Source organism: Carassius gibelio, chromosome B19, assembly GCF_023724105.1.
Source record: "Carassius gibelio isolate Cgi1373 ecotype wild population from Czech Republic chromosome B19, carGib1.2-hapl.c, whole genome shotgun sequence".
In the NCBI taxonomy this organism is placed as follows: Eukaryota; Metazoa; Chordata; class Actinopteri; order Cypriniformes; family Cyprinidae; genus Carassius; species Carassius gibelio.
This window is the reverse complement of record NC_068414.1, coordinates 27,689,015-27,703,326: the sequence shown is the minus strand read 5'-3', so window position 1 is coordinate 27,703,326 and position 14,312 is coordinate 27,689,015. Positions and strand designations below refer to the sequence as shown.

The 14,312-nt window shown below is 38.0% G+C and overlaps 3 protein-coding genes across 3 annotated transcripts; all 3 read left to right on the top strand.

Annotated features, from left to right (window-relative positions):
• The first annotated feature begins 5,634 nt into the window (after nt 1–5,634).
• Nucleotides 5,635–7,880, top strand: LOC127979499 (formyl peptide receptor-related sequence 4-like). The gene is made up of 3 exons (XM_052585007.1): nt 5,635–5,834; nt 6,388–6,913; nt 7,009–7,880. The coding sequence occupies exons 2-3, from the start codon at nt 6,389–6,391 to the stop codon at nt 7,510–7,512; spliced, it is 1,029 nt and encodes a 342-aa protein (XP_052440967.1). The 5' UTR covers nt 5,635–5,834; nt 6,388; the 3' UTR covers nt 7,513–7,880.
• Nucleotides 7,881–9,325: 1,445 nt separating this feature from the next.
• On the top strand, nt 9,326–10,508 carry LOC127978535 (C3a anaphylatoxin chemotactic receptor-like). The gene is made up of 2 exons (XM_052583260.1): nt 9,326–9,865; nt 9,974–10,508. The coding sequence occupies exons 1-2, from the start codon at nt 9,326–9,328 to the stop codon at nt 10,445–10,447; spliced, it is 1,014 nt and encodes a 337-aa protein (XP_052439220.1). The 3' UTR covers nt 10,448–10,508.
• Nucleotides 10,509–12,097: 1,589 nt separating this feature from the next.
• On the top strand, nt 12,098–13,940 carry LOC127979093 (C3a anaphylatoxin chemotactic receptor-like). The gene is made up of 3 exons (XM_052584232.1): nt 12,098–12,168; nt 12,525–13,076; nt 13,181–13,940. The coding sequence occupies exons 2-3, from the start codon at nt 12,525–12,527 to the stop codon at nt 13,667–13,669; spliced, it is 1,041 nt and encodes a 346-aa protein (XP_052440192.1). The 5' UTR covers nt 12,098–12,168; the 3' UTR covers nt 13,670–13,940.
• The last annotated feature ends 372 nt before the right edge of the window (nt 13,941–14,312 follow it).

Genomic DNA, 14,312 nt, shown 5'->3' with positions numbered 1-14,312 from the left:
GATTGAGACAGAGGTACTTTCTTGGGCCCCTGGTCATTTCTGCAAAGTTCTCTTTAAATATTTTTGCTTGGAAACCACATCTAAGCCTGGAGGTGTAATTATTCTTGATCCAGATATATCAGGAGATCGGAGCTCATCTAGATCATCGTGCTTATCTTCTAAATGTGTTAAAACCCACAACTGGATGCTTTGCAGACTTACAGCAGTAGAGATGTGCAGTGTAAATAATAAGTTTATAATACCATATGTCACCTGATTAAGCCCAAGGGTAGAGGGCCCTTTTTGCCTAGCTAAGTTTGACCAAGCACTTATCAAATCTTGCTGAAGGTATAAGAAAGGAATGGACTTCCTGACTTAACCTAAAAAAAAAAAATTAAGCTAAGTGGTTGCAAACTATTTAGATAACCTATTTAGACTGCAACCACTTACCTTAAAAAATGTAGTAAACTCAATGAATAATTTCTTTTTCAGTGTAGGAGCTTTTGTATACTTTTACACGTCTCTTCGCTTCTACTTCTCCTTTCCTTCTTTCGCATGGTGCATTACATAGTAGGTGCCTAGCACATCCTATTGATTGTTTTTTTCTTTCTTTTTTTAAGGGTGTCAACAATATTCATGAAAGATATAGCACCTTTTTTTTTTTTTTTTTACTTTTTATTCCACAAATCTCTTAACCACAATCTCTGGCACAGCTGATAAGCATGAAGAACTGAAAGCTGGGGTCAGATTTCCCAACAAGCATGTGCACATCCACAAACACTGGCTATTTCTGTCTTTTATATCCTGGAATAAATGAACCCTGGAAAATATCATTTGTTAGATTAGTCATTATTCTTACTTGGGCAAAGATACAAACATGCCCACACATGGAGACTGTTTACCTCCAGCATTAATCACTTGTATCACCCTTGACCACAAGCTTGCACTTGCTTTGTATAATCATGCAAAAATAAATTTAAAGACAGAACTGTGGAAAAAAATGAAGCTGTAAACTATCGAGCAAAGAAAAAAAAAACATAAAACCAGTCATCAAAGTAATAAGCAAATTCACCAACATTTCCACCAGAACGTATTTTGAAATGTGATGATAAACCACTGGCAATGGAACAAGTGATTGTTCATTCAAATGCATGGCACAAAAAAAAAAGTTGTGCATCTCCACCACCAGAGGGCATTGGTTAGGGGAGACTTCACTTCACACTTTCTCAGTTTAGTCTTTATTCCACATATGACAAAGTAAATCCCTGTGGTAGACACAGCAGATTTTAGAAGAGAAAAATTCATTTTGATGTAAAAACAAACAAACAAACTAACAAACAATCAGAGTGGTGTCTCTAAATGATCAAGTGTTCAAGTTCAGTTTAATTATGTCCAATTAGGTTTGACATTAACACACATGCATGTTATTCAGTTTTATTATTATGTTGCTAATGTATCACATACACAGAAACATACACCAATTATGTTTAAAAGTCAGTGTTAAAAAGCTTTCAAAGTCCTTTTTTCATAGTCCTTGTTGCATAATGTTACATTTCACCTTGGTGGATATCATGATATTACATCTCACTCCGGGGTATGTTACATCTAACTCTCAGACTGTTGGGTGAAGTACATTTCACTCCTTGGGTTTGAAACTAAACCATGCATTTCTGTTTGTGCTACAAAGATAACAGCTATGCCATTTAATAGCAGATACTAGTTTGAATTGCATGTTGAATGCTCTGGCTTAAAAGAACTTCAAGATACAAACAGAAATGTCAAAAATGTTACAACCATCCCTGGTCTCTCTCTTATTTTATCATAATCACTGCGAAATCTTGACTGTGTGTCTCCTGACAGTTCTGAGTAATTTTATTTGTAATTTGTATTATTATGTAGATTTTTATTATTATTATTTTATCTATTTATTTACTTTAATAGTGTGACGATATATGTCCACTTTTTCCTGGACACACTTTTAAAAACAAAGGTGCTTAAAAGGTTCTTCACGGCGATGACATAAAAGAACCATTTTTGGTTCCACAAAGAGCCATCTTTTTCTTACCTTTTTAGAATCTGAAGAACCTTCTTTTGCCACAAAGAACCTTTTGTGAAATAGAAAGGTTCTTCAGATGATAAAGGTTCTTTATTGAACCATTTAGACAAAAAGGTCCTTATGGCATCGTGAAGCATCTTTTTTCTTTTTTTCTTTTTTTTGCAGGTACCTGCTTACCTGTAGCTACATTTTCTTGAGGTAAAGGAAAGGGGAAATTTTGGTTTGCTATGGAAAACTGTAGTCTAGCTAGAATGAACAACCAAAATACAAGAAATGGTTAACTTAGCAAGCTAATCACAACTCTTTATTCTTTACCAATAATATAATATATCTATATGATAGGCATATTTTAAAACAATATCAATCCCCATAGAATGTTGTTGTCAATGAAAACGAGATGTCATAGGGTCCCTATTAATGCTATTACCATTGTATCCTTCAAGTCTTTGAGCAGATGAGATCGATATTCGAAGATAGCAGAGACAAAGAGAAGCAGCCGCAGAAGATTGGCAGGCCAGCTGATTCTGAGGGAACCGGTGTAATTGAGGTCAGTAATGGTCTATGTCCAGTGCTTTAAGTGGGCCAGTACGCACAGGTACTCAGTACCGCCACTTCCAAATATAGCTTTTGAGCAGGTGTGTGAAACACGCACACTCAGCTCGGTAAAAATACAAATACAGAGAACAAAACTTAATATGCTCTCCTGGCTTCAGACTCTTGAGTACTAAGAGAACACGGTCAGAATCAGATGACTCGCTCGCTGTCACCCCACTAAGCCAGAATGATATCGCTGCAGGTCAGACGCAAGCTAATGAAGTAATGCAGTAGCTCTTTCTAAGGGTATTTTTTCAAAAGCCTTTTGCACATTATATTTATGTTCAGTAGCTCTTTCTGGCTCAAGCAAATCCACAAACTAATAAAAGGATTTATTCTTTCTTATAACGTCTGTTGACTGCTGTATATAAAACCCCTTCAATATAGTTGTTTTTACCTCAGGGGATGGGGGGAGTCATAAAGATTATTATGGTTAGGTATATTCTGACTAGGACTGAGACGCTTATAATCATGAATAAACACATCCAAAATAAAAGTTTGTATTTACATGATAAATGTGTGTGTACTCTCACTGTGTATAATAATAATAATAATAATAATAATATTATATATATATATATATATATATATATATATATATATATATATATATATATATATATATATATATATATATATATATATATATATATATATATATATATATATATATATATATATATAGACACACACACACACACACACACATGCTTGTATGTGAGTGCAAAGATTTTGCAAACGCAAGTTACAAATACCCCCTCTGCTCTGTGGCTGCAGTGGAGTCATTCAGATTCCTGGGAACCACCATCTCTCAGGACCTGAAGTGGGACAATCACATTTACTCCAATTGAAACAACAACAACAACAAAGGTTGTATTTCGTTCGGCAATTGAGGAAGTTTAACGTGCCAGAGGAGCTGTTAAAACATTTCTACTCAGCCGTCATCAAGTCTGTCCTGTAGAGAAGTGAAAGTGACATACAGCCAAGTATAGTGACCCATACTCAGAATTCATGCTCTGCGTTTAACCCGTCCAAAGTGCACACACACACACACGGAGCAGTGGGCAGCCATTTATGCTGCGGCCCCTGGGGAGCAATTGGGGGTTCAATGTCTTGCTCAGGAGCACCTCAGTCGAGGTATTGAGGGTGGAGAGAGTGCTGTACATACTCTGCCCCCCACCTACAATTCCTGCCGGCTTGAGACTCAAACTCACAACCTTTGGATTATGAGTCAGACTCTCTAAACATTAGGCAATGTCTTCTCTGTGCCCTTCAATAATTGTCTGGTTTGGTTCAACTACAAAATCAGATATCAGAAGTCTACAGAGAAAAGTTTGGACTGCTAAAAGGATTATTCTAGTGTGAGGAAAAGGGCTCAGAAAATAACTCTGGATCCCTTACATCAAAAATCAAGAGACTGAGCAGAGGATCACCTAGGACGTAGAGCTGAACCCGTCAGACCAGGTGCGAGAGCCAGGGACAGTGCCATCCACGAATGAGAAATCTGCATTTGGTGGGAGCGCAGAGAAAAGCTGAGTATGAGGGGGAGCTGAGTATGGTGTGGCGAAGTTGCCAAAACGAAGAGGAGAGGGCTCCAGTCCCCCTCTCCAGAGTGCCCACCAGTGCCTGCTATTAGAAAGCACCCTCAATTGTCTGCTCCTCCAGAGTGCCATCCTGTTCTTGGGTTCATCCCAGAGGGACCCCCTATCCAGAGTTTATTCCTGAATGGCCGGAGGCTCACAAATGCTCACCTTCCCACTCGCTCCTGCTTTCTACATATTTGTCATCTGACAGCCCCTCTGCTCGCCCTCAGCCCACTATCATTATGGGGCGAGCTCTGCAGGTCTGCCATCCTCCAGTGTCACCATGGCTGGAGAATCCCTCACCTCTGCCTCCAGTCTCTTCAGCCTGGACTCTGCCTCGGCCCGTAGACCCAGCGGCTCCACCTCGGCTCCTAGCTCCCTCTTGTCCCTCCAGTTCCGCCTTGGTCGGACATCGACCCGCCATCGCCTCAGGACTCCGCTTCTCTGGCTGCACCTTGTAGCTCCATTACACTGGCTCCATTGGGCTCCTTCCTCTTGCTGGATCATCTTCAGTTGCTCCACCACAGATCTCCACCTCCGCTTTGGTCGCCAGAGCCCACGGTTCAACCCTGCCCCTCGGATCCTCGGCATCCCCCTGGCTTGTTTGCTCTCCATCTCTACCTCAGGCTCCTCCACCACCTGCTCCAGCCCCCATTGGTCGGCCTCCTGGAGTCGGTGGCCATTCCTCCTCCATGGCTTCTCCTTCAGTCAGCTCCCCCTCTACATTATGACTGTGGTCTGGTCCAGGCTATTCCTGCTCCAAGCTCCTCCTGGCTCCTCTCTGGTTCCTCTCTCCATCGTCTCCTCCCTGGACTGTCTGCAAGCCCCCTCCTGGACATGGATCCTCTTTCTGTGCATCCTCCTTAGTCCACCATCCTCCTTAGTCCCCCCCCCCCCCCATTGTTCTACTTTGTTAATTAATGTAACTGTCATCCAATGCACCCATATGTCCCCAATCATATCCTGTATTTAAGTCCCCGTCTGTGCAGTCTGTCTCTCTCAGGTCTACTAATGTACGTGTGTTTGCTCAAGCTCCCTTTGCGTGGATTTCCCCTGTGTTCCTAGGATTAAAAACTGTTTACATTTCCTCATGCCTCCTGCATGCTCCTTCCTACAGTGTACCATGACAATAGGGACAATAGGGAATCAGTACTTTAAAAATACATTAATATCTTACCTAATGTGTACTTTTAAGAACCTTTTAATAGAGTACTGCCCCAGGAATAGTTTTTCTAAGTCTGCTAAAAACATTAAATTCCTCAAGCAAACAGAGATTTTTCTTACTGTTAAATATATAGCACACACTTTAAAAATGTATATGGTTTTGTGATTTCTCTGTACACAGAAACCTGCAGTATTTGATGTGTAGACAAAATATGCACGTCTCCTCCCTCTTCCTGCCTGTCTTCCTTTGTTGCTAAAGAGCACACTTTAGAATGACTGAGCAAAAGAAAAAGTTAGAAAACTTGTTCAGCATAAAATAACTGAATAGCTGATAGCATTTAAAACTCAAACATAGCCTTGTGCTGAACATATTGACAAGGGATTTTGCAATGCTGTTTATCCTGAGACCTATAGTTTGGGCTGATCATTGCAAAAACGCCTACTGACACTGTGTGCAGGTAAGAACATAATTCATCACCAGATATAGTTAACCATATTGAAAGACCTTTTACAATACAGGATTAAGGACAAGGATTAAATCATATATATTTGTTGCATGAATAATATATAAAATATTAATGTTTGAATGAAAAATATTAAATAAGTTTTTAATAATACATTTAATTTTAAATAAAATTAAATATAAATAAAATACATTGATTATTTTGTAAATATATGGGGTGAATGAAATCCTAAATTATCCTAAAAAAATAATAAAAACAAGTTTTAATTGTTACCAATGATTTAGCAGGGAAATTCTAAATCTATAGCTGAAATAAATGTTGCTATTATGACTTCTACGTAACTGATATCAGTTTAATAACCTGTCTCCGCTTGGTTGAAATACAATTCTCATCATATTTATTTAATTGTGAGATGAAGCTCGTGAGACTAGCATGGCAATCTGATGTACAGATTGTGTAGACAGATAAAAGTTGAGGGAAAGTTGCTGTGGACCTACAGACGAAAAAATGAAAATGTACCTTCTAATGATTTATCTCTTGCTTGTAGAATGACCTCCAATATAACGCTTTCCCTTCAATCCAACTCCAAAACCTCAGTGTACCATGAGACAACGACATTGGACATTGTCTTCTACACCATCATTGTTCTCCTCGGAACCACCGGGAACTCTTTGGTCATCTGGGTGGCTGGCTTGCGCATGAAACCCACCGTTACAAACGTTTGGCTGGTCAATCTCGCTGTAGCAGACCTGATCTTCTGCTTGACGCGAGCTATTTCTCTCACCAAAAAGCTTTTCTATGACCACTGGCCTTTTGGAGTTTTTCTCTGCAAGTTTAATGGTTTCTTCAAGTACGCCAACATGTTCTGCAGTGTTTTTCTTCTGGCCGTCATCAGTGTGGATCGAGCGCTCTGCGTCTGGTGTCCAGTGTTCACCAGAAAACGACGGACGTTATGTGCCGCTCGTGTGGTCAGTTTGGGAGTTTGGATTGTGGCGTTGATGTTCAGCTCACCATACTTTGTGTACCGGCAGGTCCTCCCCGACAAGAAAAACTTGAGCTACTGCTCATTCAAGGTCAGAATGGTTTTACAGATTACTGCATGCACAACCTTTCAATACATTGCATGAAGACTGTATTCAGAATTATGTATTTATAATTTCATTACCAGGAGGAAGGAGCAGCAGAGGGTGGGATTTCAGCAAAGTATGTCTACTACTGCATTCGTTTCATCTGTGGATTCTTGTTGCCCTTCCTGGTCATCCTTATCTGTTACATACTAGCTGCTGTTAGGATATGCAGAATGCGGCTCTCTAGAAAATCGAGGCCTCTTCGGATTCTTGCTGTATTGGTCTGTGCCTTTTTCTTATGTTGGGCTCCATACCACTTTCTAGGGCTGGTCAAGTTGATGAACAAAGACCACAAGGCAGTGAAAGAAGGATGGACTATGGCTTCAAACTTAGCTTATTTCAACAGCTGTGTGAACCCAGTTCTGTATTTCTGCATGGGACTGGATGTTAGTCGGCGCTGCAACCAAAGTCTGTCTGGGATTTTTCACAGAGCACTTATGGAGGAAGACCAAAGTCTCTCACAGCAAAGCACTAGAGAAGAAAGCTTAAATTTCAATCCTGCAAACACTGAGTTAGTCACTAAAGCTGAAGAGATTAATATCTAGATTTATATCTAACAAAATGTAAAGTTAATGCTTGAATATGTAGATGGAGCCTTTATGAAAATATTGCAAAATACTAGTAACTTGTAATATATGTCATGTTTTTTATACAAATGTTTATGTGTCAATCGAACGTTTTTATGATCAGCTATATTTGCTAATTTTAATGTTAATGTTAATTTGTTTATAAACAGGATGACATTGGCCAGAAGAGAAAACGGAAACTTCTTGTAGCCTTTAATGGGGTAAAGGGCAGGATTGCAGGTTTTTAGACCAGGATTGCATTTGCATTACGACTAGGGTTAATTTTTATTGTTTATTTTATTCCTGTAATATTTTCCTTTGCAATAAATACACAGTGTATGAAAAAAGGTGTCTGATGCACTATTCATCAGAAAAAAAAATCAAGGATTTCAATAGTTCAGTAGTTACATTTTTTATATCTTCTGTGGTTAAATAGTGAATCGAAAAAACCTTAAAACTTTAACTCTTAATGGCATTACTGAGCACACTTTTTGCAGTGATACTGTAAAATTAAAGGTTGAGCAATATTGCAAAATAACAAAGTGAACAGGTACTACATTGCTCAGAAGTGAGACTGCAATATTTCACTGAAAATTCTGTGCTTTTTCTGATTATATTTAGAAAATGTTTTATATCAATTTGCATAGTTACCTAACTACTGATATAAGTTTGCAAGTAGTCAAGTGATTTAAATATGATTTCTCTGCAGTTTTGAACGAGTTGCCTACCAAATAAACTATGTCATAAAAAGCTGTCTTAAAAGTTAACCTCTTAAAAACATTAATTGTGCATAGTAGCTAAGGAAGAGATGATTAAATGAATGATTAAGTTACCAGGAATTTAGATTACAAGTTAGCAAAATGAGCTCAAAAGACATGAGCGAACATAATCATACAGAATCTGATATGTTACTATCTGAAGCTTCTAGTAAAAATTAGACGAGTAGACTAATTTGAAAATATTTACATACATTAAGATATCTGAATCGTGGACTAATTAAAATAATCTTTACATAGCTGTTGCCTACATTTTCCTTAAAAACTGTATTTTTATTAAAGGTTTACCTGAACATTCCAGAGACTATCTTGTTGTTACATTTTGAGACTATCTTGTAGTGTATTTTTGTGACTTGAACAAACAATATAAATACATGAATAATATATGAATTTCCAAAACCACACTTCACTTACATCATTTGTGTTTACGTAAACAAGCAAAGATCTTCACTTTTGTGCAAGTCTCCTCCCCAGATCCATTACACTGAAAAGGGGAGAAGAGAGCAAATTCAATTCGATTTATTTATCAGCAGAGCATAATGATCTTATAATAGTATAACTCAGCTGTTGACTCAATCACAAAGGATCATCCAGTGTTGTTTTTCTACAAGACTGATGGTTTACTCTGATTTTGGAAAAACGCCGATTTGTACAGGTAAGAATAACAACATCATCTACATCTATAATTCTGTATAGGTTTTGCTATTGCTTTGCAAAGCAGCCAGTGCAATAAATGTTGTAAGTATCTGAATACACATGTGACATAACGAGTGTTAGTAAAAAAAAAAAAAAAAAAAAAAATGAGCTCAACAAAAAAATTTCTTTCACCTGAAACACATTTTGGTTGCATCTTCTTGCAAAAAGATGAAAATTTTGATCTCATTGAGCATTCAAGAATTTTTTAAGAAAACCTGTGAATTAATCTTTGAAATTAGCTTAGAAATTGACATCAAGACAGATATGTTTTTTTTTTCAACTGAAATAACATTCAATGATTTATCTCTCGTGATTGTAGAATGAGCTCCAATATAACTCTTCTCCTCCACACTCACTCTGAGGTCTCAAACACTACATCGGACACTGAGGCCATTATGAATAAGGCTAGTATTGTCTTCCTCAACGTCATTGTTCTCCTCGGCACCACTGGGAACTCTTTGGTCATCTGGGTGGCCGGCTTCCTCATGAAGCCCAATGTCACAAACGTATGGCTGGTCAATCTCGCCGTAGCAGACCTGATCTTCTGCCTGACACGAGTCATATCACTCATCTCAAGTCTTTTCTTTAACCACTGGACTTTTGGACTCTTTCTCTGCAAGTTCAATGGTTTCTTCAAGTACGCCAACATGTTCTGCAGTGTTTTTCTTCTGGCCGTCATCAGTGTGGATCGAGTGCTCTGCGTCTGGTGTCCAGTGTTCACCAGAAAACGACGGACGTTATTTGCCGCTCGTGTGGTCAGTGTGGGAGTTTGGATTGTGGCGGTGATCTTTAGTTCACCGTACTTTGTGTACCGGGAAGTCTTTCTCGGCAAGAACAATTTGAGCCAATGCTCACTGGAGGTCAGAATGCCTGCACAAATATATAAATAATCATGTTTATGCATAATTTTATAAAGTAATTGTTTATGTCATCATTTTGAATGACAGATTTTATACTTTTGTTTGCAGCACAAAGGATCGGCAGAAGCAGGTGACAGTTCAGCAAAGTATGTCTACTACTGCATTCGTTTCATCTGTGGATTCGTGTTGCCCTTCCTGGTCATCCTTATCTGTTACATACTAGCTGCTGTTGGGATACGCAGAACACGGCTCTCTGGAAAATCAAGGCCTCTTCGGATTCTTGCTGTATTGGTCTGTGCCTTTTTCTTATGTTGGGCTCCATACCACTTTCTAGGGCTGGTCAAGTTGGTGAATGAAGATGACGTGGCAGTAAAAGTGGGATGGACAATGGTTTCAAATTTAGCCTATTTCAACAGCTGCATTAACCCAGTGCTCTACTTCTGCATGGGACTGGATGTTCGTCATCGATGTAACCAAAGTCTGTCTGGGATTTTTCGTAGAGCACTTACGGAGGAAGACCAAAGTCTCTCACAGCAAGGCAATGGCGAAGAAAGCTCCATTCCAAAGACTACAGACACTTAGTTTGTCACTAAAGTTTGAGAGATTTTAGGCTCTATTTCTTGGTCCTACTGAATGCATTGTACAGAACTTTGGGCCACTCTTGTGGGAGTTGAAATGTGACTAAATAAACTAAACACTCTTTAACAGAATGAAAATTTTATGTACCTCAGTGTTTGGTCTTCTGGCTAGCTTTAACCAGTATTTGGAGCCTTTAAGATATTTATGGTAAAATTCAATTGTAGATCATTTGTAATGTTACAGTCTATGTAATCTAACTCAATGTATGTTAATCCAACAGTAGGCCCATATACATTGTTATGATTGTTTATGTTCATGTCCAGTAAATAATAAGATTATGTATTTAAGCCCACCTGAGGCAGAAAAAGAGAAAGTTATTATCAGCCTTCATTTTATTTGTTTTAGAAAATTTACCTGCGCAATAAATGCATGGCTATGCAAAAAGCTTCTGCTGCAATTTATCTTTGTTAGCAATACTGTTGTAGTCAAGACCAAGACCTATGGAAAGCAAGACCTGAACACATATCATGGTTGCATGAAAATAATGCGAAACAAAACAATATATAAAACTGCATTAGACGCATTTACACAGACTATTTAATTGAGCTCAGGGGTGGCACGAATGCACTTAAAACAATTCTTGAAGCAAGAGACTATTGACTTGAATCGGTTTTTGTATCATTCACTCAGCTGATATCTGGAGAAAACAGCATTCTTCCTCCTTGTCTGATATTGCTCAACTCATATTGCTCATATGTTCTTTATATAAAAAACAAAAACTGTCACATCGGATGTCACGTCGGTGAAACTGCATGACAAAAAGGATGTGTGGGATGACAGGATTAAAACTGTCTTCATTGTGAGAGTTTCATAATGAATTTTTCCAAGTTGGCAGTCCTGATTATGATACTTAAATTGCAAAGCAATTAACAATAATACTTACTGGTATACAGAGTAATTTAGTTGTAAAGTTAAAAATCCTTAATATCTTTTTATTTGAGAATGACATATATATGATAAATCATGGGAGCCGGTTAAGCAGGAGTGTTTATAACCCTAACAATCCAATTGTTTTTTTAAGAACATCAGTCTTTTATTATTACTGCATAAACAAAACACAGCAACACTTGATCAGAGTAGAAAACATAGTGAGTGAAAATCTAAAATGAATGATAGGAATCATCAAACACAAGAAGGCCTAGCTCTGAACCACATAAACAGCAAGCCTCGATATTCACCTTGTTTCCGCAAAAACCGACCACAGAGAACTTCACAAAGCCAGAATCTATGAAGAACTAGAAAAAAAACTTTAATCACAGACACCATAGCTAAACTAGGAAAAGATGGTGTCAAGATAATAAAACCCGAGGAGTAAAAAAAAAAAAAAAAAAAAACTTTAATCAAATAAACCAATGGGAAACTATGAAAAAGATGGTGTCACGATCATAAAACCTGAACCAAGATGAACTTCAGCAATCAGCAACAGTCAGCTGAGTTGAATATTATCAAACCACTATAGATAGTTTTGGAGAGAAGAATGAGACTACAATTTGCCTTTAATACATTTTCCAACCTTCTTAGAATATGTTCATAAAGGGACAAACAGGAAGAGGGAGGTGACATACAAAAATGTATATACATATATCTCTCCTCCCCCTTCCTTCCTGACACTTGCGACTCATTCACCAAGGATTACTGCAGCAGTCAAACTGACTTATATACAGGTAAGAACACTCACATTGATTCATCAACACATTGTTAATAGTAAATGTATGTATGTATTTATACAAACCACCAATTTTATAAGCCCGATGACTACAGTTGTGTTCATCTTGCAATTCTTACAAGACCGATAAACCGATACACTTGTGGTGCCATGATCACAATAAGGGTATTTATCTTTTGATATGAATATGAAAATTTGATCACTTCAAGCATTTTAGAAATTCCTGTGACAACTTAGTCATTGTAGTTGGCTCTCAAACTGACGTCATGAACAAACACATTTGTTGTTAAACAGAAAAACCGTCGGAACATATATCTATAATACATAATATATATTTATCTGTCTTTATTATAGATGGCATCAAATACAACTCTTCTCCATAAGATTCTCTCTGACATCTCAAATCACCATGCAAACACTACAGTGGACACTGGAGACTTTGTGAATAAGATCAGAATTGTCCTCCTCATCATCTTAATTTTCTTCGGCACCACTGGGAACTCTGTGGTCATCTGGGTGGCTGGCTTGCGTATGAAGCCCAATGTCACTAACGTATGGCTGGTCAATCTCGCCATAGCAGACCTGATCTTCTGCATGACGCGAGCTATTTCTCTCTCCAAAAAGCTTTTTTTTAACAACTGGCCTTTTGGACTCTTTCTCTGCAAGTTTATTGGCTTCTTCAAGTACGCCAACATGTTCTGCAGTGTTTTTCTTCTGGCCGTCATCAGTGTGGATCGAGCGCTCTGCGTTTGCCATCCAGTGTTCACCAGAGAACGACGGACGTTATTTGCCGCTCGTGTGGTCAGTGTTGGAGTTTGGATTGTGGCTGTGATCTTTAGTTCACCGTACTTTGTGTACCGGGAAGTCTTTCTCGACAAGAACAATTTGAGCCACTGCTCACTGAAGGTTACTTTTATGTCTGCATGAATAACCTTGCACATTATTATATAATAACTATATAATAATATATAAGCAAATATGTACATTTATATTTATAATTTCATTTCCAGGAGAAAGGAGCAGAAGCGGGCGACGATTCAGCAAAGTATATCTACTACTTTATTCGTTTCATCTGTGGATTCTTGTTGCCCTTCCTGGTCATCCTCATCTGTTACATACTAGCTGCTGTTGGGATACGCAGAACACGGCTCTCTGGAAAATCAAGGCCTCTTCGGATTCTTGCTGTGTTGGTCTGTGCCTTTTTCTTATGTTGGGCTCCATACCACTTTATAGGGCTGGTCAAGTTGGTGAACGAAGGCAACGAAGGGGTAAAAGTGGCATTGAGTATGGCTTCAAAAGTGGCCTATTTCAACAGCTGCATTAACCCGGTTCTGTATTTCTGCATGGGACTGGATGTTCGTCAACGCTGCAACCAAAGTTTGTCTGGGATTTTTCACAGAGCACTTATGGAGGAAGGCCATAGTCTCTCACATGAAGGCAATGGCGAAGAAAGCTCCATTCCAAAGACTGCAAAAACTGATTGTGTTACTGTAGTTTAAAGGAACTTTTTACAGGGATGTTTTTATGATGCATGCATTGTGTCCTCCACAGTTTCCTTTAAAAATATACAATATATTTACAAGACAAAGACAGAACCAAATAAGAATTTAAATATACCATTTTTGACATATTATTTTCTGGTTTGAATTAAGTTATTTAATCATTATCTTGTCAAACAGCTTTTGAAATGTCAGTCTTTTTCAGTACAAATAGATAGGAGCTTTACTTGTTTGCCTACTAAAATTTAAATTGTTGAGAAAAGTTACAAATTTCAAGAAAATACAATGTATTAAGATTTTCTTAGCTAATGTCTGTTTTTAATGATTTGGGGGAATTCAGTTTTTTTTTTTTTATAGTTTTTAAGAGTAAGTGGTCTTCTTCAGAAAAAAAAAAGGAAGTGAACTTTTTTTTAAAGAAGGCCATTCTTCTTTTTGCACCTCACTTGCCAAAACATTTTATTAAAAGAATTGTTCAGAAGACGAAGGACCATTTCTATTAATGAAAAGGGTGAAAGCAAGAAAATTCTGTGGAAATGAATGTTTGAACGCACTGATAAACCTAAAGCCCCGATAAGACTAAATATACACAGTGTTTAACACAGGATGTGTCACATTTGCTGACTGTGTATTTGAGCTGGTGTGA